Source organism: Clytia hemisphaerica, unplaced genomic scaffold (genome assembly GCF_902728285.1).
Source record: "Clytia hemisphaerica strain Z4C2 unplaced genomic scaffold, Clytia hemisphaerica genome assembly, whole genome shotgun sequence".
Taxonomy (NCBI): domain Eukaryota; kingdom Metazoa; phylum Cnidaria; class Hydrozoa; order Leptothecata; family Clytiidae; genus Clytia; species Clytia hemisphaerica.
Window position 1 is genome coordinate 676,299 of NW_027103344.1, and position 21,712 is coordinate 698,010.

Sequence of the window (21,712 nt, forward strand, 5' to 3'; positions counted from 1 at the left end):
GTAAACGTCATTTCAGATAGGAAATAAGTGGCTTCATTCTCCATCCATATAAGATGTCAGAGATCACCTTTAGGCTTTAAACTCAATGGGTGGCTCGGGAAACAGTGAAATCGTTAAAATCATTTACCGTCGTTTTGCATAAGATTTCCATTTCCGCACTAAGATTCTCGTGACCTTTCCAGGGTTCTTCAGCTATTTTTCCCGGGATAACCGCCATGAATTTGGAAAGGGTTTTTTCTATACGTATAATCTTGTGTTCAATTACGAAATTGCCTAACTACCCGGAGTCTTGGTTTCTTTTCGATAGAAACGTGGCAGAAGGATTTTAGTGAGTGAATGGGAATGCAAAGCGACGGTATCGCTAGACATTCCATTCCCAAGGGAATAAACTAGGCCATAACATTAAGGTTGGCTCAGGATTTAGGATAATGATAGGCAAGCGAGCTCGCTGATACTTCTTACTCTATGTTTTTATAACATATAACCATTTGGTATTGCATGGTTTGATAGCCAAATATGATCGGAATAATAAGCAAGCAAGAGTCGAGCTTGCAGGATAGGATTAAGATTTTGTTTACATAATTCGATTTCACTATTTACAGCCACACAAAAGGCTAATGACATACTCTACAATGAAGTATAAGCCCGAAGGGCTAAAAGTGAATCTCTAACCAGGCAAGAAAAAGTGAAGTCTTAAAATATGCGCCGTATTTTTGACGACGGATTGAATCTAGCGATTACTTTCTTTTCGAGTGATTTTTTAAACTGAGATCTGGCTTTTTAGTTTTAATCTAGCATTTGTGCAAAAACTAGGCGGGTCGCGCTAGGCCACGCAATATTGGTAGGTTTTATTGGCTTCAAATCCTATCAGAAGATTCGATTCTACCCCTTCGGGCTTATACTTCATTGACCCTCTAACAGACTCGTGCTCCTTTGTAAGATAATTTTTAAATGTCTGCTATCAGGACACATCTTTATGTTGTGATAATGTAATTGTTTTTAGTTAAGTGAGAAAACACCCCCTTCTCACAGGATTCTTTAAGCCAATGGGGATAAAAATAACGGTCCAAAACTCAAATGCCGGGGATTTGAATTTTATTGTTTCTGAGCCAGAAAATTCAGAGGAGATGGAAAAAACAATAACAATAAAACAATAAAACAATATTTTGCAGTGAGGATTTGCTTATCTGATTATTTTCAGTGAGGACATAAAGTAGAGTATGATTTTCCACTGAGGACGATAGTTCCAGCGGGAAGGGCCCCTTCCAGTGGGTCTGCGAGAAGGAAGTGTATGAGAAATATTGATCTTCCAGAGAAACTATGTATACAAAGGCAGATCAAGTCTGGATGAGGACGGAATTGAGTTGTTTATCAAGATCTTTACTAGCTGTCGAAGTGTGGAGGTACGATAATTTGAAATCCCTAAAAATTAGTTTTTTCTTGTTTAAAGTAAATTTTGATATTTGAATAATATCTCGAGACAAATTTTGAAAAAAATAAGGCAAAAAATATTGTTAATAATCTGATAGTACGTTTAAAAGGTATCAAACAGTACTCGAATAGACCAAAAGATAGATAAAAACAAATATAACATATACAATACAAAATAAAAAATACAAAAGAATCGTTACCAAATATCTAATAATCTAATATTATACAAAGGAAAAATATATTCACCAAATAAAACAAACAAAAAAATCAAGATTAAGGCTTGAGTCAGCTGAATAAAAAAGTTTACTAAAACAAAGTTTTATTAAAAATGCCATCCAAAATTTTTTTCTCCTTATAATAAATAAATAGTACCACGGGTTCTGGCTTATATGAAGAATAATACTACCTATCCTATCTAAAAAACATTTAATTTTTCAAAATATAAAGACAAATGTAAAGACAAAATATACAAAAAAATTTAAATACCAAAATCTGAAACAATAACAACTAATAATTCGGGGGGGGGGGTTAAGAGTTAGATTAGGATTCAAATTTCAACGAAGGCAGCAATTTCGTTGGTGGTACTAAATTGATACCTGTGTTTTCAAAAACTTCCCATTTTGATTTTCTTCTTATTTTACTTTTGCCTTTCTATCCCCTACTATCAATTCCCTGTGAGGATCTACAATTAACGTGGAACCTTAGAGAGGCCGACATTCCAAAAATATGCTTTTACAGGGTACATCGTCGAAGGAGAGAAAACTCGTGTTGGTCTGGTAAAGGAAGATACTGGGCAAAAAGACTTGATATTTGAGATATTATTCACACTTTGACATGTTATGTAGAAGAGATTTTTCATGTTTTACGTAATTCTCACCATTATGATGGAAGCAAACGTTCGAATCTGTAGAGGCGATCTTTTACACAAATTAAATTATATTAACAATTAAACTAAGTAAGAACGTAAGGCTTCGATGGCCGTATAACATAAAGAACAAGTTTATTTTAAGGCACTTTCTTGGTAAATTGCACTAAGCTACTCACAAAATGGTGAAACGGCTAAGAACATTCTAAGAACATTTTTAAGCTCGAAACTCAATAAGTCAAGAACAACTGAAGGCTTACAAATTTTTGAATACTCTTATAAAAAACGTATGGAAAGAAAAAAGGGTATAACACTCAGCAATGCCAGATACCCCATCATCAATCCTCCTCATCAAAATCTTTGGGAATGTTATCTTTCGAATGTTTCATACGTTCCAATTCATCCTTATCAACTTGATTTTTATCGAAATCTTTGGGAATAAACTTATCAGTTAAATCATTTTCAGGAATCTCACAATCTGTATGTATATTCCAAAAATTGGATAATTTTGTATACATTTTGGGAGGTGGATTGGAAAACAATTTCATGCATATCTCACACATCATATAACTCTCAAAAGGCCAATCCCCAGTCGGTGGATGCCATATTTTATACTTTTGTTTCCATGTAAAATATTCGTTATAAGCTGTATCATTTTTATCCAAATACTCAACATATTTAGCTAAATCTTTGACCGTTTTGAATTTAGAAGCATCTATGAATGATCCCGGTATAGCAAGTTTCGGATTGCTATAATCAGCGCCACCCAACACTATAGGCACTAGACCCAATTCTAAGTATCTCCAATATTTTTCTGTGATATAGTCTGTACAAACACCATTCTCAAAGGATAAGTAGAATTTGTATGTTTTTAATGTATCTAAACCACACCATCTTGTACATGGCAAACGATCTGGGTAATTGTCACGACAACCGCCACCAACAAATACTTTCGTTTCCAACGCTAACAGGGTGGCAAATTTCATTCGAAAACCAAAATTACAATTACCAACTAACCAAGCAATGGTACTATTTTTCGTTTTCGCATGATTTATAACAGGTGTTGGTTTTTCATTTTGATCTAATTCTCTATATTGTAAATAGGGTAAATAAATATCACTATCCGTCCTATAAGTCATGGTCCAGTTAAAAAGCCCATCATAGGGTACTGATGATATAGCAGAGTTCTTGGGTGTCTCAGATGTGAAGTAAATCCAACGTTGGGATATAGGTCTGTTTTGTCGCCTCGTTAATATACGTAGCATATCCAGACTAGGCATATTCCTCTCGTGAAATATTACAGCATCAGCTAATGGCAGTAATTGTTTATCATAAGTTATATGGCATTTTGTTTGTGGGCATTTGGTACGCCTCAAATAACTTTTGGTTTCATTCTTAGGTAAATTATACCAATAAACTTTCTTGTGGAGTCCAGTATAAATTAATATAATTTTCATCTTTAGCCGAGCTTTCTTTTTACGGACATGTTCCAATTTTCGGTCAACTTTCAAAGATTCTTTGTTTCTTTTTTCTTCCTCGATATGACGAGATCCTTTGTTCTTCTTGTTAGCTTTGTGTTTCTTTTGTAAGACGTCTTCACCATTTTTCAATCCTTTCTTTGCTGTTGGATGTTTCATTAAATATTTCTCCCATTGTTCCTCTTCTTCGTCTGCCCCATCTAAAAAAAATCACTTTTTAATTTGGAAATCTAGACTGAGCAGTGCGGAAAGGGTCTTTTGAAGACCACCTTTCTTGGCATCCTAAACCAAGGCTCTGTTCCTGCGTATTAACAGCTTTTATGGTTACTGATTCCGCCAGATAATACTCTGGTGTCCGTTAGGAACGCAAGCAAAGCCTGGGATACACAAGGACGAGGTTGTCCCCAACCTTGAAAGACGTCGATTCCCCATGGTAAATATTGAATGCTTTTAACGTCTACTACTACTGAAATAAATAAACTTCCAAACTCAATGTAGTTTAGACAAATTCTCCTTTGAAAGGAAATACGGAAAAAGAAAATGCACAATTCTAACTAGAAAATTAATGCTTAGTCAATATTCGGGTACCAGCTCTTTCGGAGGGTACCATCGACTAAAGGTTTAAATATCATGCTCACCTGTTTTTAATCGCTTGGAGTCTTCTTCCTCTTCATTTTCTTCTTCATTCTCATTGACTTCAGGATCCACTTCCTGTGCACCATCGTTCCCTCTGGAAAATGGAGAACTTTAAAAGAATTCTTGAGTAAAATTGTTTTTGTTTGATAATGACACAACAACATTTATTCGACAAAATAACTTTTAACATTCAGTTTTATTCGATTTTTTTCACAATGAGTACATTCAATTCATCTTGTATGTCAATATCTTATTGGTAAAAAATTGTCGGTAAAAGATTTGTTGACAAAAAAAATCGGAAAAAGAGTGTTACAAATACCTTAAACGAAAAAATGTTCAAAGTAACCAGTAATTATTTGGTAAAAAAGATTTCTTAGTCAAAATTAATCATTGGTAAAAAGTTTCTCGGCTTCAAAAATTTGAGGGTAAATACTTTGGTCACGATTTCTTTCGTCACTTTTTACCGACGAACGCTCTCACAATAAGGGATACTCAGCTAGCGAAGAATTCGTAGAAGTATAATTCCACTCTATTTTTACATAATGGATAAACCAGCTAATTGTACCTTCTATTTGAACGAGTGACTCCGAAAAATTGATCCCAATTTGATTCGATTGCATCACGACTCTTTTGATCAATGTGATGTATCTCAAATTTATCAACATTCTTTGGAGCAAGTCTAGTGTAGGAAAAGAAACCTATTTATGAACACCATTTCAATGGATAAATTGAAAATATTACTGGTCTTTTCTAAAAAAAATCAAACGTAAGGAAAGACATTACCTTAAATTGACGAAAAACTAGGACAAGTGGCTTCAGTTCAAACACAGATAGGATATGATTTAAAAGGGGATTTTAAAATCAGGACTGAAAGAAATTGAAAAAAAGATTCTTACTTGTCATTAGAGTATGAAAACTTAGAGTATGCGTTCTCTTTGGAGGTTGTCAGTGTATAGGTGATGATTAGTAGACAAATTGAGATGACGATAACAGCTAAACGAAACAGTGTCTTCATGATTTCTTGCATACCAAGTGCAGGCTGGCTGCTTATAATATAATTTCCATATTTTTCTTGTGTTTTTTTGTTTTCTATTCACTGAAAAAAAAGGATTGAATCTGATTGAATTAGACTGTAAACATTTTAAGCATTGAGATGAGCCAATTTACAAACCTTTAATACACATTTTAAAGGAAAAAATTTTCAGGACTTTCACAAATTCTCACTATTTATTATAAATCTCTCACCCCACAAAAAGGCTGGGAAGTTGTATTTCTTATAGAAAGTAGCTGTATTGTGGGTGGAAAAAAGGACAGAAAATTTCAAATAAAAAAGCTACAGAAATAACAATGTGAAAAAGTGTAAAAAAAAAGAAAAATATATTTCACGGTACAGAAATAACAGTTGGAAGGTCAGTAGAAAACATGCCATAAAAAGTAACAGTGCCTTGATTTACCACACCTATTTTTAAGTGAACACCCGCAGCTTCTTTGGTTAAACGAGACAAATCTTTGAACGTTGGTGGGTCCTGGTCATATTTACAAACTGTGACACGAAACTGTGGTGAAGCATTGGTATCTTTATTTTGTTTACGTAATTCCTTTGAAGTGTATACGTCAAAATCGATTTTGAATTTAGGAAGGTCTTTGGTTTGTTTATCTTCCATACTGTCTTTTTTAAGATGTATCAGTTTTGATGTTTGCAGCTTTGAAAGAACGGCTGCTGTAGATGTTGACTCAGAAGGTTGCATTAAAGGAGTAAAGTCACCTTTCCATAAGTCCTTCATATAACCTTTCTTTAAAGTGTCATCAATATTAATTTTATTCAGGTCTGCTGATGGTTTTTCATTATCTGGAAATTCATTATGTTCATTTACTGTAGAAACATCATCTTCATTTAAGGAGGGTTGGTAACGATTGACCAAAAAACCTTGACGACAAAGATTTGTATAAATCTGATAATGTTCAAAGGAGGGTTGCAAAGGAAGCAACAAATAAAAAGCCTCTTGTAAAGATAAAGTGACTTCATCCACGAAAAGTTCCAATATGCCTTGCTCCATCAAAAACAAACATTCTTCAGCGTATAGAAATTTACCATTTTTCGATTGAAAACCAAATTTTTGTACTGTACTTCCTTTCATTGAGGTAACAAGAGCAAGGGAGAGTTCATCTTTCCAAGAAGCAACTGATAGATTCATTTTTCTGCACACACGCTCCTCTTTAAGACATTGCGCATAATTATCCAATGTATAGTCAATACTCTCTTTTTGTTCTTTGTCATGCTCATTAACTTTAAAGAATTTAAGACCACCAGTATCTGGTAGACTAGTAGGTTTGTTACCTTGTTCTATAATTTCTTGTGCATTCAACATGGCTAGTAGTTAATGAAAAGTACTTGAAGATAAAAATTCAACCTAAGGAACTTTAATCAACACTCATTATGTAATATGAGATGGCCATCGTTCTTAGCTTTACATTGTTATATTCAGTGAAGATCTTATTGGGATTCTCAGATTTACAGAAAACACCAATTTTTTGCTGATTTGTGACTTGGATGCCCAAAACCCTAAGGTACGAGGGTTCGAGGGGAGAAGAAGAACAAAATTAGAGTTTAGGAGTTTACAAAAGAACCCATTGTATATTTTTTTCTTCATTTTCACAGGATCCAGTCTAAACCTCAAACAGCCTCAAAAGACATCCTTTTGTTGACGAGTCTTTTCGTAAGTTCTTCCTTCAAAGAATATCATTCACCTGTTTTCCCCTGAAGTCTACAAGAGAAAAAATATTAGGCTTGCACTCTCTAGGAGGACTGCCTAGAGATTGATTGGTTATTGATTAATTTTAATAATCGATAGGAAATTGAGGCTATTCTAAAATCTAGTGATTGATCATAAATTGCTTTTTTCGATTAATTGGCTATCCATTGTGATCAATTGTAGCAATCTATGAATATAATCTATCAATCCAGCTTCCTATAAAATCTTGATTGTCAATTGTCTATTGATTATCTAAATGAATTGATATCCAATCTATCGGCAATTGGTTATCAATTGGTCATTGATTGGAAAAAAGTAATATGGATCCTGGGAGTGGGAGAGTGTGGTGCATGGTTGTAAATGCTACTTTAAAGCATGTAGCACAGTACAAATTTCCTTTTAAAAATTATTTGTAATTCTTTGAAATATGAAATTATTGTCTATTGTAGGAGAAGTCTAAATTTTAAATCTTAATTTATTGATTTTCTAAAAGAGAAGTCTACAAAGCAAAAAGTTCTTGAAATGGTACACCCTGGTGGTGTACAGTGAAAAGGTTCCTGGAGGCCAAGACATGTATGATGGCCTATGGTGTAAAATTGATTGGGTTACCATGCAAATGGTAGCAAAAAAAGTACCTTTTTCTGTGCTGCTCTAGCTAGCTAGAAGTGTTGTACTTGACCTGAATATCTAGTTGGTGGACGATTTCAGTCTAGTTTTTTATATTTTTTATTCTGGTTTACCCCCTTTTCTTCCTAAAGCAATTTGCATTTTAAGATCAGAATGCAATCTGCTTTCTTGTGTTCGTTTCACAAAAGCCGTAAGGTAATGTAGAGTGCATGAGAAATTCTGTAACAAAAATAGAGTAGCCCTCTCGCTAGTGAAGATAAACTTTCCTGTTTCATGGAAACAAGAAAAAGAAGAAAGCAGAGATAAATCCATTTTTGAAGAAAACGTGTTTGGTCATGGTGATGCATGCGAATTTGTTATGAACTAACTTGGTGTAATAGACCTTTTTTGTCTTTCCATCCACCATCCACCATGATTGTATGCAAAACAAGTGATACTTTTATGGACCTACCTGTTTATGCATTTAACACATATATAATTGATATCTACGTGAGCGTGACCATTAAAAAATCATTCAGAACACATATAGTGACGATCTATTAAAATTAGTCCTTTGTTTCTTATAAAAAAAACGTTTAGAAACCAAAATTTCATGCTCTTGAAATATTTTTTTATATTCAAGGCTTTGTGAGCAAAAAAAAATCTATCTCATCAAAAATTTGAGTACTTTAATGGGATAAATTTTCGCGGGGATTAAATTTCGCGGTTGAGCTCATCCGCGAAATTTTTAGATTTCGCGGGGATTAATTTTCGCGGATGGCACTATTGGGGGGCATTATTTTCTCGATTTTGTGACTTTTACTGTCAAATCATGCATATTGGTTGTTGAAATACACATTATTTGCGCCTCTTTGATGCAAGTAACCATTCAAATAGTATTTATTTGACACATTTTGAGTTTCGTTTAGAATTATTTCGCGGATGGGCCTTTTTCAAATTTCCAATGGGACTTATTTTCGCGGATGACACCCAAATCCGCGAAATCCGCGAAAATTAATCCCCGCGAAAATTTATCCCATTAAAGTAATTTGGCTAAGAACATTGATGTATGCTTATTAATTGCGTTTTTTGAGCCAACAAAATTTTTTTGCAAAAATCTGCTTGAGCCATCTTTTACCTATGATGGTACCCTACTTTCATGCAAAAAATCAGAAAAAGTTAATGATCCAATTTTTCACAAAGTCCCAAATAACCCGATTTTTAGCCGTTTTTTGGCCCAAATTTGCCCAAATTTTTTTTTTCAAAAATCGGGCTCTGTCAGATTCGAGGGTTTATAGTTACACATCTTTGTACAAACGAACGAACGAACGAACGAACGAACGAACGAACGAACGAACGAACGAACGAACGAACGAACGAACGAACGAACGAACGAACGAACGAACGACGAACGAACGAACGAACGACGAACGAACGAACGAACGAACGAACGAACGAAAACGAACGAACGAAGAGAACGAACGAACGACGAACGAACGAACGAACGAACGAACGAACGAACGAACGAACGTTAATTTATAGGACCTCCACCCCACCGAGGTAGGTCCAAAAATGAAGGCGAATTTCCATAGGAAAATATGCAAGATATCATTAATATAAAACTTACATAAATAGTTAGCATTATATTAAAAGTGTTACTTTTAGAAGAAAAATCACAGCTTTTTCTTCCTGTATTTTTGCATTTATATGGCAGATAGAAAAGCAAATAGGCAGGAAAAGGTAGGACCCATCCCGGCACACAGGAATCTTCCGGAGATTTCCAGAGTAGCTAAAAAACACCACTTTCTCTCCGGAAAGTTCCTGGGCTCTTCTGGTGCTTCCAGAGCAAGTGATTTCTATCACGTTCTAAAAAACCGTTTAACCATGGCTACAAAAAATATTTGTCCCCGGGTGGTGATGGACACTTTGGTCAAATAAAATGCTTGCACAGGCTTTGAAGATGATGGTTCAGCCATTAATGAAATTGAACTTGTCATATTAGCTATATTCAAAGGCATCACTGGTCGAAATATCGAAGCTACCATGAGTCGGCTGATTTAAAAAAAATACGCCATGCGCAGTTAGCGGAAGTGCACACACCGGAACATTCTGGAGTTCTGCTGGTGCCGACCAATCGCTGGAAATTGTGTTCCGAAGAACAAAAAACGGCACTTTTGGCTCTGGACGTTTCCGGAGCGCCAGGAGGGTCCTGAAAAGGTCTATTTTTGGATGTCTTCGGCTGTTCTGGGTTTTCTTGAAAAGTTTTGTATACTAATGTATACAAGGTATGGAGGGGTTCAGGCTGTGAGGCAGATTTCTCTCTCAAAAACTTGCAGTAGGAAATTCGAATTTAGTGGTATCCTCACTACCATGAGATCTGGTAACTTGCATCATTGTATTGTTGTGGGAAAGATAAAAGAGGTAAGACTAGCCTAGTTTCTAATCCTGATAGGAGTTTTTAAGGTTTTGCTGGACACTGTGTCCTGCCATCAAAAATTTAATTATCTAATACCGCCCGACCCATATCACCCTGGCTGAGTGACTTGGAAACACCCTTTTTGACTTCTTCTGCCCTAGCAAATCTGGATTATATTATTACTGAGCTCAACTTCTCTAAAAATTTGTGCGTAATGATCTTCAATGACTGCTTATATTTCTGGCCGCCTTTCATTTAGAGATAATGAAGCCAAGAGACATAGCTAGAAATTCTTGAAACGACCTAGCAAAATTTCTGAAAAAATTTGGGTACCGTCAACTGCTCTAACTTTAGACAATTGGTCGAAACATGGGACTGTTGCATATCTGGTTTGTATTTTTCACATACTGTAAAATCGAAAGAGAAATGGTGTATTTTTTAATACGCAGTTCCTTAACTCAAATCAAATGACTTTGGAGGTTCACTGAAATGGTGGTAAAATGGCCGTCCCATGTTTTGTCAGATAGTCCCAAGTTGGAGCAGTTGACGGTAATAGCTATGAGGCTATGTACAGCTTCTCTGTCGAGTTTATAAAAAACAACACTGAATTCATTTTTCCTAGCTTATCTCTTTCACAGTTTTTATTGAGAGAAGCTCAGTTTCCAGAGCTGAAATTGGCTGAAGCGACCCAGTTAAGTTTTGAGTTTTGATCTGAAATTTTGTGAAATTCAAAGTGACTTTCATGTCTTACTGTAACTGATCTTATAGGGCCTTATAGCTTTAATTTTTGTGGATCGATTGCTAAGAATTGAGCGGCAGGGTATTAAGCATCAGTAACAGTTGTCACTGCTGTTAAGTTGAACTAAGGCGGCAATCAAAAATATGTTGCGTTCGGGTCATCCGACCGACTGTTTATTTACAAGAAAACCCGATTCGGAAAGTCATTAAAAATCTTCGGTTTTTTTTGGCGCTGTTCGCAGGTTGAGATCTTTCCCATAATGGCAGGCACGGGCGAACGGAGCATGTCTTTGAATTATTATTTTTTGTTTACTTAAACCACATTGAGTCATGTTCAAGTTTTTTCATGTACCCTTATTGAAATTTTCATGTCAAAATTCAGCAACACGGTAGAGCCAATACCCTGGGGCCGAAAATAAGGGCTGCTTTAAGGTTAACACATGCGCGCGACAAATTAAAGATGGATGGCGGCATAAGATTCTGTTGATTGCCGACTGGATTCATCAGGATTTACTAGATCTTAAAAATCTGACAAAATTTACTACCGACTGATCTATCTATCTATCTATATATTTAAGTAGTAACAAAACATACATGTTCGTTCTCCCTACATATAAAAACATTTAACAAAAAAATATAAATGAAAATGAGTAAAAATAAAATGTTTGGTTCTTTATTCAAAGATAATTTATAATATAAAATTCCTAAAGAAAAAGCTCATATCAAACCAAGGATAAGTAGTAAAGTTGAGAATTAAAGGCTGAGAATATTGACACAAAGCTTAACATAATGGCTTGGTGCTGAGAATACCAAAATGTGAAGGCAGGGCAGTATTGAAAACTAGGAGTTGAAATTAAGTTGAATCCTCAAGCTGAAAATGTAAATTGGCGGTGATGAGAAGTTCAAGTCAAAAAAATAAATACTAAATGAGTTTAAATAAGTTAGATAAATAGCTATAAACATTTAAAATATTTTCATGGTTTCAGAGAGAAAGGCTTCAAAATAAGTGATATGTAAGAAAGAGTAAGGTGAACAAAGGCAAAGAATTTAAAATTAGTGAGAGTAAAAACACATGGGTAGAGGCTAACCTAAACTTGCAACAAAATAGGAAGTTTCATTAGCTTCATGCAAAATAAAAAGGTAAGATAAATTAAATAAATAAAAATATATGTAAATAAATCACTAAAAGTTAGAAATGCTAGAAATTATACTAGAAATTGACCGACCGACTGGATTTGAAGATCTTTTAGGACCCGAATGGAACATATTTTTGATTGCCGCCTAATAATAATTGTTATTTTTTAACAAAAAATGAAGCATTTTTAAAGTCTTTTAAAACCTGCTGTTTGATTGTTGTTGTGAGCCAAAAAGAATATGTGAAATGATTTGATTACTTCCTACAATTCCTATTCAATTCAAAACATAAAAAATAATTTTAGGGATATAAAGACCTATAAGCTCTACTATAACTCATCTATATTTCTTGTTTGGGGGAAACGGACATTGCTCCAAATCAGGGTCTATGTCTATGTTAACCACAAGCGGTTAATTAGCATAAAAAGTAGTCAAAACAACGTGAGACAGGGAGGGGTATTCGTTGAGTAAAAAATTTCCCATAATTTGCAAAGTACGACTGCGGTACAAGCTATGTACCAAAAGTGGAATATTGCATAGAATAAATCCTGAATAAATCAGATAGCAATGAAATGAAAAATGATAAACGTGGGATGCAAGGAGACTTTCCAAGCCAAGAACCTTTTTTCAAAGAGGAGGCCACCCTATTGAATAATTATGTAGTCCAGCAAAAAAACAATGATAAAACCATGCATAATTATTACAATATGCATGATACATTAATTATGCATGGCTCTATCATTGTTTTCATGGCTGGACTACATAATTATTCAACAGAACGTCCTCTTTGAAAAAAGGTCTATTATTGCAACCACTCGGCTTCAAATTCCACTGCAAGGTAGTAGCAAAATAGATTTGAGGGAATAGGCTCCACTAACTGGAACATGTAAATGCAATAATGATGCTTCGGAAAATTCAGAAAGACAAATTTAAATTTAAAATCAAATTTGAATTTAATAAAACTGTCGATTACTCACCTTTCCCGCTTCTTCATCCGCCATCTCCCACTTTTTGATTGGAATGTTTGTGCGTTCAAGCTATAGATATGAGATTCGAAGCATTTTATACTTTTCTATTGTCTAATTTTACTAACAGCGAAAGGAAACTGTCAACTATGCTTTCCCGTGAAAGGATTTCAGTTTATGACTTTCGGGGATTTTCTTTGTTTACATTTTTTACACCGTCATTTTTCGAGAAAAATCTTGGCCTAGTTTTATTTTACTTTTTTTTACATTTGTAAACTTTCCTTTTCAGTAGAATTCTTCAGTTATTCGAACAGGAAGGGAGACATTTAAATCGTATATCATGGCTGAACATGAGAGAGCATCTGATCATCTCTTACAGCTGGCAAGACTCTTACAAGACCTTTTATCAGAGAACAATTTCAGTGAAATTAATGGAATGTTTCAACGAAAAGTCAAAAATCCGCCGGCCGCAAAATCATTTTTGGCAAATTTACCAACACAAAGGAAGGATGAAGATCGATGTCCTGTTTGTTTGATTGGGTTCGATTATGAATCATTGGTTAAAGAATTACCTAAATGTAGACATTGTTTTCATGCAGACTGTATTATTCCATGGCTGGAGAAAACAAATACTTGTCCCGTTTGTAGACATGAATACCCTACGGACGATTTAGAATATGAAGAAGAGAGACGTTTGAAAGAAAAAGAGAGCGATAAAGAAGAAAGACTAGAAGATTTACATAACTCAATGTTTTCATAATCAAAACTATTACAACTTTATGAGTTTGCTAATATATCAAATTATAACAAATAAATGCATTGAATCATTAAATGACAAATGGCAGATTCAACAATACCACTTGAAAGTCTTTTACTTTGGTTTTGAGTTCTAGCTGGGATTTCAGGCTTTGTTTCCAAAATTTAAAGACCTGTTAATTATGGTGAAAAGTCTACCTTAAGTGAGTCTCTAAACAGGAAGCTGAAACGGAGCAGGGTATCCTAATAGTTCGCCCTGTGATGACACAATTCGTATCAAAAAGTCAAGAAGGTGTCAACATGACAAATAAAATAACTTATTTTTTGTACTATACTATTAAAATATAAAACACATACAATACAAAGATAAAGAATAATTTTGAGATATTATTTATTGTTAAATATAAATGCTACCTATGTATGTTATATGAGTACTTACAGGAAGTAGTATTTGTAACAATAAAAGTACAAACATCATTATTTTTAATAGATGATGAAAATCGAATTATAAATGTTCTTTGGTCTAAGTCCCGTCTGAGCGGAGGCCCGGAATTCCCGAGTTATTTTTTCCGAGTTAAAAAAACCGAGTTAAAAAAAACCCGAGTTATCCCGAGTTATGACGTCATTTTTGGAATTTAGTGACGTCATTTTTCATTTTTTAACTCGGGAATTTTTGCTTCCTTTAACTTTCCGAGTTATTTTTCATTTTTTAACTCGGGAATTTTTGCTTCCTTTAACTTTCCGAGTTATTTTCCATTTTTTAACTCGGGAATTTTTGCTTCCTTTAACATTCCGAGTTATTTTCCATTTTTTAACTCGGGAATTTTTGCTTCCTTTAACTTTCCGAGTTATTTTTCATTTTTTAACTCGGGAATTTTTGCTTCCTTGAGCTTTCCGAGTTTTTTTTCATCTCTCTTTAAATTTCTTTTCAATCGACATGGCAAACTTTATGGCGCAATGGCGACAAACTTTAAGTCAAGATTATGAAATGAACACAACACGTTTTCTCTTCTTATTTTTGCATCGCACGTTTTTCAGTTTCGAACAAGTGTCCAGTATCTTTCACTTCACATTGCGCAGAATGGGGTTTGACGTTCGAATTGTTTTTATAAAAAGACGGGGGCAAACATTCGAATAACAATATACCCTCAGGTCAACATTTAAAGACTTTTCACTTTGAAAAAGTAGCGTATTTGACCCCCGGAACGTTTTTTAACCGCAAGTCTAATTAGAGCCTTATGACACAAAAAGATTCGATTCATAATTCGAATGTTTTGCAAAGGTCACACGCGCGCGGGAAACTTTCGAATGTTTTTCTGTAAGTTGATTTGGTGAGTGTGTGCACTCTGGACAGTTTTATTTATTTATTTTTTAACATCTCTCATAAAAATCTACGAATAGTCTGTGAAATAATTGATTCAATAATCGTTGTTGGTGATTCATTCAAAATTTTTACAGCGAAGGGGGAAGGACTCAGTGAATTTTTCTGAGAATCTTGTCATGTCACTTACATGTTACTTACTTATTCTTTAATGAAATAGGGAGGAAATATAAATTTTGAAATAGCTTTATCTCATCAATTACCTGCTGTATTTTTTGAGATTTTCACAGTATTTATGCTGTAATATTTTTGAAAGGCTTACACTTTGTTTATCTAGCAGGTTTTAACTTCAGTTCTTGCTTTTCAATTATTCACTTGTTTGTTTATTTTTCATTTTATTAAGCAGGTTAAGGTTTTTCTAGTTGGTAATGGATGGTTATCAGGGTTATGTCTTTGATTTAGGTTGGTATGGGGTCAATAGATTAAAGCTGGTGTTTTTTTATGAAGAAAAATAACTCGGAAAGCTAAAGGAAGCAAAAATTCCCGAGTTGAAAATTCAAAAATAACTCGGAAAGCTAAAGGAAGAAAAAATTCCCGAGTTAAAAAATTAAAAATAACTCGGAAAGTTAAAGGAAGAAAAAATTCCCGAGTTAAAAAATGAAAAATAACTCGGAAAGTTAAAGGAAGTAAAAATTCCCGAGTTAAAAAATGGAAAATAACTCGGAATGTTAAAGGAAGCAAAAATTCCCGAGTTTAAAAAATGGAAAATAACTCGGAAAGTTAAAGGAAGCAAAAATTCCCGAGTTAAAAAATGAAAAATGACGTCACTAAATTCCAAAAATGACGTCATAACTCGGGATAACTCGGGTTTTTTTAACTCGGTTTTTTTAACTCGGAAAAAATAACTCGGGAATTCCGGGCCTCGTCTGAGCGTCTAGGTGTAGGGGATTGAAAAATCAAGCAATCGTTGTTACCAATTGGATCTTTGACTTCTTCCCAATGAACCAACTTTATTCCCTTTAGAATCTATAGGTAAGGTCGGTATGTCAAGCTTCTTGAAAGGGAGAATTATCAATTAGGTCCAAACGTCTTCTAAGAACTGTTTGGTTTTCCGTAAAGTATCCAATAATTTTATTGATTCGAATTTAGAAAGTTCTTTGTATTCCCCGATAAGTTCAACAAACGTGTTCGTAACATCTCTTCCCATGTGTTTCGCATCGCTGAAAGAAAAATAATATCAAATAAAATTTTCACAAAATAAAAATTTTTAAATGTCCGAGGTGGGGATCGAACTCACACTTAACTAGCGCACAACTCCTGTACCAAACTCCTCTTTCAATACATACGGTATGGGGTACGGAGCTAGTAGTAATGCTATGGTACAAGCTAATCAGTAGCTGTCAATCAATAGTTTAGAGCTGTCAATCAAATTCTAAAGCCCCAAACTCAACAAGTCCTCCTTGGCTCCCTTCTTTTCAACTTTATTATATTTGAACGCTTAAAGAGAAAATTTACCTGTTGAAAGACTTACCCACAAATATAAACAGCTCCTTGTTGCTCGAATATCAATTCCAAAAGCTTTTCCTTAAACTTTTTTATATTCTCTTGAACGTATTTAGTGTGCGATGGCCCTTGTCGTTCATCTCGAGAATGCGATGCATAGAGTTGTGTGAGATTACCAGAAGCTAAATGATTCTCAATTTCACTCCTAGAAAAAGAATTTTAAAGGAGAAAAACCATAATCATTGACGAATTACAGTTTTCCACAGAAATGAAAATTTGAAAAGTACGACCTTGCCAGGATTCGAACCTGGAATCCCCTGATTCGTAGTCAGATGCCTTATCCGTTGGGCCACAAGGCCATGAGATTGGGTGAAGTGGCCTAAATTTTGAAAGCAAAGATACGTTCATAGCACTGTTTTGAAGTACATCAATCAACTATAAGTCAATCATCTTATCAGTTTAACAATCTTGCACCCAATAAGTTTGCAGACTAGTCCCAAATATTTTTTACGGCCAATCAGCTTGGAGAACAGTTCCAAATTTTCTTACGAGCCAATCAGGTTGCAGAATAGTCTCAAATTTTCTTTACGGGCCAATCAGGTTGTAGAACAGTCCCAAATTCTTTTACGGGCCAATCAGCTCAGAGAACAGTCCCAAATTTTTTTACGAGCCAATCAGGTTGCAGAACAGTCCCAAATTCTTTTACGGCCAATCGGCTTGCAGAATAGTCTCAAATTCTTTTACAGGCCAATCAGCTCGGAGAACAGTCCCAAATTTTCTTACGAGCCAATCAGGTTTCGGAACAGTCCCAAACTTTTTTACGGGCAATCGGCTTGCGGGATGCGGGATAGTCTCAAATTTTCTTTACGGGCCAATCAAATCGGAGAACAGTCTCAAATTTTCTTACGAGCCGACCAGGTTGTAGAACAGTCCCAAATTCTTTTACGGGCCAATCAGCTCGGAGAACAGTCCCAAACTTTCTTACGAGCCAATCAGGTTTCGGAACAGTCCCAAACTTTTTTACGGCCAATCGGCTTGCGGGATAGTCTCAAATTTTCATTACGAGCCAATTAGCTTGGAGAACAGTCGGGACAGTTTTTTTACAGGCCAATCAGCTTGTCTCAAATCTTTTTTACGGCCATAAATTCAAAAATATCAGTGAACATACAGACCACCATAATATTAGTCATGGCGTTCTATACCTGGTAGAGAACACCATGTTCGATTGAATTTATTTCCTAAGAACTAGCAATTTTGTTGGTATTCGGCTGTTCCTAGGCCTTCCTTGTTAGCACTTTGGGTCTCCAATTGCTATTTGTCCCTTTTTCTGAGGAATTTGTATGTGCTTGTACGGAAAACTTTTCTTCTTCCAAATTTTATATCAGCCCTTAATTTATTTCAATTTCTACACGATTTTTTTATGAGAACAGTGTTTCACAAAATCATCATTTCGTGATATAGCTTTTTCCGAAAAAAGTTCTGAAATTTCTTGAGGAAAAATACATAATCAAAAATATTTCGGGTGGTAAAGTGAAATTCAATGGCAATATTTATTTATACCTTTTTAGACTCGTGTGGTTCTCTAATTAATATTTTGATTTTAGTTGACGAAGGGATGGGGTTTAATTAAGGTAAGGGGGTACTCGTACTGTATTTCATCATTTCAGTATTTTCCGTCAACCATCAAACATAAACAAAGATTCCCCTTCACTGGACTTTAAATAGTCTGATTTTCCTTATCCTTTTCCTTATCCGTCAAGAAACTTTATTTCTAAAATTCCGAAAAACCGTCCGGAAAAACGAAGGGCCGATTCCGCTCCTCCATCTACCCTCCCCGAGGAAACAAATTACGCATACAGTCAACACAAGCCTTGAAAAACCCCATAATTTACTAACCTATACAAGAAATCTTTTTCTTTGTATCTACATCCACAAAACAAGTGAGCTTCTCCAAGATTGATGGATGCATCTTGCTTGCGAAGTCCAACCCTGAAGAAAAAATATTTTAATGATGAGTCTACATAACTCGAACAAGCACGAAGAATGTAAATTTGTTCGAGTTGTAGAGGCAGGTTTATCGAGACATTATTAACTGCAAAGCCCAGCAAACTTGTTGGAGTTACAGAGGTCCTCCAAGTTTTGCAGACTCCGCTGCATTATTACAATTTTGCAAAAAATAATACTGGCTGGTCATCATGTTAATAGTTTTCAAAATGTTTTTCCAAAAAAGCTTTCCATTAGACCAATAATGAGACATCAATAAGAGCACGTTAATCAGCTAAAGTACCCATTATCATGTTGAAAATCGAGTGTCAAGTGATTTTAATGTACGGCTAGAAATTTAGCTTAAATTATCTACCTTCAAATGACTAAACAGTCAGTTTATTACAGGGGATTTGTCAATAAGGTGTACAGTAGTCGAAAGGCTGAGTCGGAACTCCTTAGAACGCAAATTACACGGCCAGTCTGCGATTCATACAAACGCTAGTCTCGTCCCGTGTATCCGATGTTTTATTTACGTTACTTATGGACGCCAGAGAATAAATTGCATCAGCATCAAAAAGCTGATAATACGCAGGGAACAAGGTTGTACAAACGCTAGATTGGAAGTAGCATTCACCGCCAGAATTTGAAAAATAATAAGACGCGAAAACAAAGAAAGACCGAATTTTAAGGCTGCACTTTTTTTTTGCATGGGGATAGTTAAAGATTTGTCTCTAGCCTTCTTCGCCTTAAAATTCAATGGGGTGGTGAATTTATATGGAAATTTATTTTTCAGGAAAAATTATCAAAGTATCTTGACGCCAACTTTCCTGTTGGAAACACCCGAAAAAGCCTGAATTTGACGTTTTTCGGTCATTCATAGTACCAAAAGATCGGATCGGGTGTTTCCGATAAGAAAAATGACGCCATCTTAACTTAACATCCTGTCATGAATCGAAATTGAGACTCAGATTTGGACTGCACTGTTGGATGACGATAGGTGTGTTATAAAACGGATAAACATCCTACAATATTCATATCCTAAAAACACTTCGTCTAACCTACCGATGATCAAGAAATCCAATGAAAGGGGCCACGCCAGTTCCCGGACCGATCATGATCAGCGGACGAGATGGGTCTTCCGGAAAGCGGAAATTTGTCGGACGTCGAAAGTACATCTCAACCTGAAAAAAAAAGAGAGGAAAATATTTTAAGTGGACTCTCGCTAATTCAAACTTCTAGCATTCAAACTTTCTACAATTTTGGCTTATTCCAAGTTCCCGTTAAAAAGACAATGTCATACAAAACTTTCTTTAATTTGAATCGCTGAAAATTAATCTCCCATTTGCGTAAAAATCTCAGCTATTTAAAAATGAAAGAGGACAGGCTAACTTAATGCTTTCAGACAGTTTTTGCAACATATTTTTTCAATAGAATGAAGACTAGCATAACAAGTATGACGTAATGTACTGTAATGTATTTTACGATTTGCGTAGATATCGGGTCTGTCTACAGACAGAAACAAGCAAAGAACATGAAAATAACATAAAATATAAAAAACTACCGAGACAGGCCCGGCAAAAACGGGGAGACTGGGGAGACTTCAGCCTCCCCACTTTTGAGCAAATGAGATTTTTTTCTCAAATTCCTAGCAAATTTATCTCGTTTTGAGCATCCAGCCTCCCCGCTTTAACGGTTGTTCCACCAGGCCTGTGAGAGTCGATTCGTTTACCTTTGGTTTGTCCTTGATGGAGAGATCATGAACCATTTTCTCGACATTTTGTTTTTGTGATTCTTGATGCAACTGCTGCTGAAATGATTGTGTAAGCTTGTCCAAGTAATTCGTGCAAAGCCCATACCTGAAATGTACAAGAAAGAAAATGGCAATTTATTGACCGTACAGTGTAGCCTCTTTATTGCGTTTAAGAGGAAAAGCTTCATTTGGATTTTGAAAGGAAAATTTTGTTCTGTGTTTGTATAGTCTGATGTAGCCTGATTGGCTAAAATATGACAAAAAAATCATTGAGCCTGTTTTGAGGGGAAATGTTTTTCTCATTCGAGAATCTTTGTGTGTATCGGCAGGAAAATCTTCTTTGTATCATCGAAAGAAAACCTTTTGGAAGGAATATCTTTTTCTTGTATTTTGAAAGGAAAAATATTTTATCTGTGAAGGAAAAATCTTTAAGCCATTTGAAAGTAAATTATTTATGTATTGGCAGAAATTCATTCTTTGTATCATCGAAAAATCTTTTTGAAGGAATATGGCACTTTTCATGTATTTTCGAAGGTAAATATTTTTTGTATCTTCAAAAGAAAATAGTCAAAACCTTTTGAAGCAGAATCTTTTCATGTGTACTAGCAGAAAAATCTTTTGATATTTGAATGAAGTAAATAAAACATTAGTGCCCGTTTGAAGAAATATTTTCATGTATTTTCGAAGGAAAATCTTCCAGCTTTTTTGAAGGAAGATCCTTTTGTGTGTAGCATTGATAGGATCTTTCCTTGTGTCAATGAGGAGAATGTATTTCTAAAGGAAAATATTTAGCGTGTTTCGGACGGAAATGCTATATCTGAATATTTGAAGGGAAACTTTCGTCTTTTTTTGGCTTTTCTTTTCATTAGAATTTGCAAACGAAGACGACCACTAAAAAAGTAAAAATTCTTCAGAAATTAAGAAACCAAAGCATCAAAACTGTGGAGAGTATTTCCTCAAACAAGAAACACTAGTGTTGAAATTTAATGTATGGATTACTAAATCTGATCCAATTATGTGACACCGAACATCAATCTCAACATGACCACAATACAACAGTTAGAGAGATACCCCAACCTACAATTTTTTGTAAGAACTTAAATAAAATTAATAAAAAACATCGTTAGCTTTAAGTTAAAATCAGAGGGTACTAAAAGGCTTTGGAAATTAATTTAAGAAGTGTCGAATATACATATTTTGTATTTTTTACCCACGGGTTAGTGTAAGCAAGGCTTTACGATTCTTAATTTTTGCTGTTACTTCTTTTCGATGTTTAGTTGTGTGAGTCACTGGTTCAAACAGAAAATACATCGAAAAATTATACCTTAATAAGCACATAGGTTACATTTATCAAAAAAGGTAAAATTTGTAAGA

General features: G+C 34.9%; 4 protein-coding genes and 1 non-coding gene across 5 annotated transcripts in view; 1 reads left to right on the plus strand and 4 right to left on the minus strand.

Annotated features, from left to right (window-relative positions):
- Positions 1 to 1,427: 1,427 nt before the first annotated feature.
- On the minus strand, positions 1,428 to 13,086 carry LOC136819336 (alpha-(1,3)-fucosyltransferase C-like). Its single transcript, XM_067075583.1, has 5 exons — positions 13,035 to 13,086; positions 5,307 to 5,506; positions 4,976 to 5,089; positions 4,413 to 4,504; positions 1,428 to 3,974 (listed from the first exon to the last, which is right to left on the minus strand). Exons 2-5 carry the CDS (start codon positions 5,435 to 5,437, stop codon positions 2,635 to 2,637), a joined length of 1,677 nt encoding a protein of 558 aa, XP_066931684.1. The 5' UTR covers positions 5,438 to 5,506; positions 13,035 to 13,086; the 3' UTR covers positions 1,428 to 2,634.
- LOC136819746 (uncharacterized) lies at positions 5,793 to 6,779 on the minus strand. The gene has a single exon (XM_067075993.1). It carries the CDS (start codon positions 6,777 to 6,779, stop codon positions 5,793 to 5,795), a length of 987 nt encoding a protein of 328 aa, XP_066932094.1.
- A 276-nt stretch (positions 13,087 to 13,362) lies between the features above and the next one.
- On the plus strand, positions 13,363 to 13,782 carry LOC136819757 (E3 ubiquitin-protein ligase RNF181-like). Its single transcript, XM_067076003.1, has one exon. The coding sequence runs from the start codon at positions 13,363 to 13,365 to the stop codon at positions 13,780 to 13,782; it is 420 nt and encodes a 139-aa protein (XP_066932104.1).
- Positions 13,783 to 14,110: 328 nt separating this feature from the next.
- LOC136819348 (methionine synthase reductase-like) overlaps positions 14,111 to 21,712 on the minus strand; it is a 31,586-nt gene continuing 23,984 nt past the window's right edge. The window contains exons 4-8 of the mRNA XM_067075589.1: positions 20,318 to 20,444; positions 19,651 to 19,769; positions 18,499 to 18,591; positions 16,631 to 16,807; positions 14,111 to 16,319 (exon numbers count right to left, since the gene is read on the minus strand). Coding sequence (XP_066931690.1) covers positions 16,175 to 16,319; positions 16,631 to 16,807; positions 18,499 to 18,591; positions 19,651 to 19,769; positions 20,318 to 20,444 — 661 coding nt within the window. The 3' untranslated portion in view covers positions 14,111 to 16,174. The remainder of the gene's footprint in view (positions 16,320 to 16,630; positions 16,808 to 18,498; positions 18,592 to 19,650; positions 19,770 to 20,317; positions 20,445 to 21,712) is intronic.
- On the minus strand, positions 16,889 to 16,961 carry Trnar-acg (transfer RNA arginine (anticodon ACG)). The gene has a single exon. It is a non-coding gene; the product is annotated as a tRNA-Arg (tRNA).

What these genes read in the sequence shown, in the direction of transcription:
- LOC136819757 (XM_067076003.1), top strand. Translation starts at nt 13,363, where the DNA reads ATGGCTGAACATGAGAGAGCATCTGATCATCTCTTACAGCTGGCAAGA.
- LOC136819336 (XM_067075583.1), bottom strand. Translation starts at nt 5,437, where the DNA reads ATGCAAGAAATCATGAAGACACTGTTTCGTTTAGCTGTTATCGTCATC. An exon ending in GTCACTCGTTCAAATAGAAG is followed by an intron (nt 4,505 to 4,975) that starts GTACAATTAGCT and finishes TCCATTTTCCAG; the next exon opens with AGGGAACGATGGTGCACAGG. An exon ending in CTCCAAGCGATTAAAAACAG is followed by an intron (nt 3,975 to 4,412) that starts GTGAGCATGATA and finishes GATTTTTTTTAG; the next exon opens with ATGGGGCAGACGAAGAAGAG.
- LOC136819746 (XM_067075993.1), bottom strand. Translation starts at nt 6,779, where the DNA reads ATGTTGAATGCACAAGAAATTATAGAACAAGGTAACAAACCTACTAGT.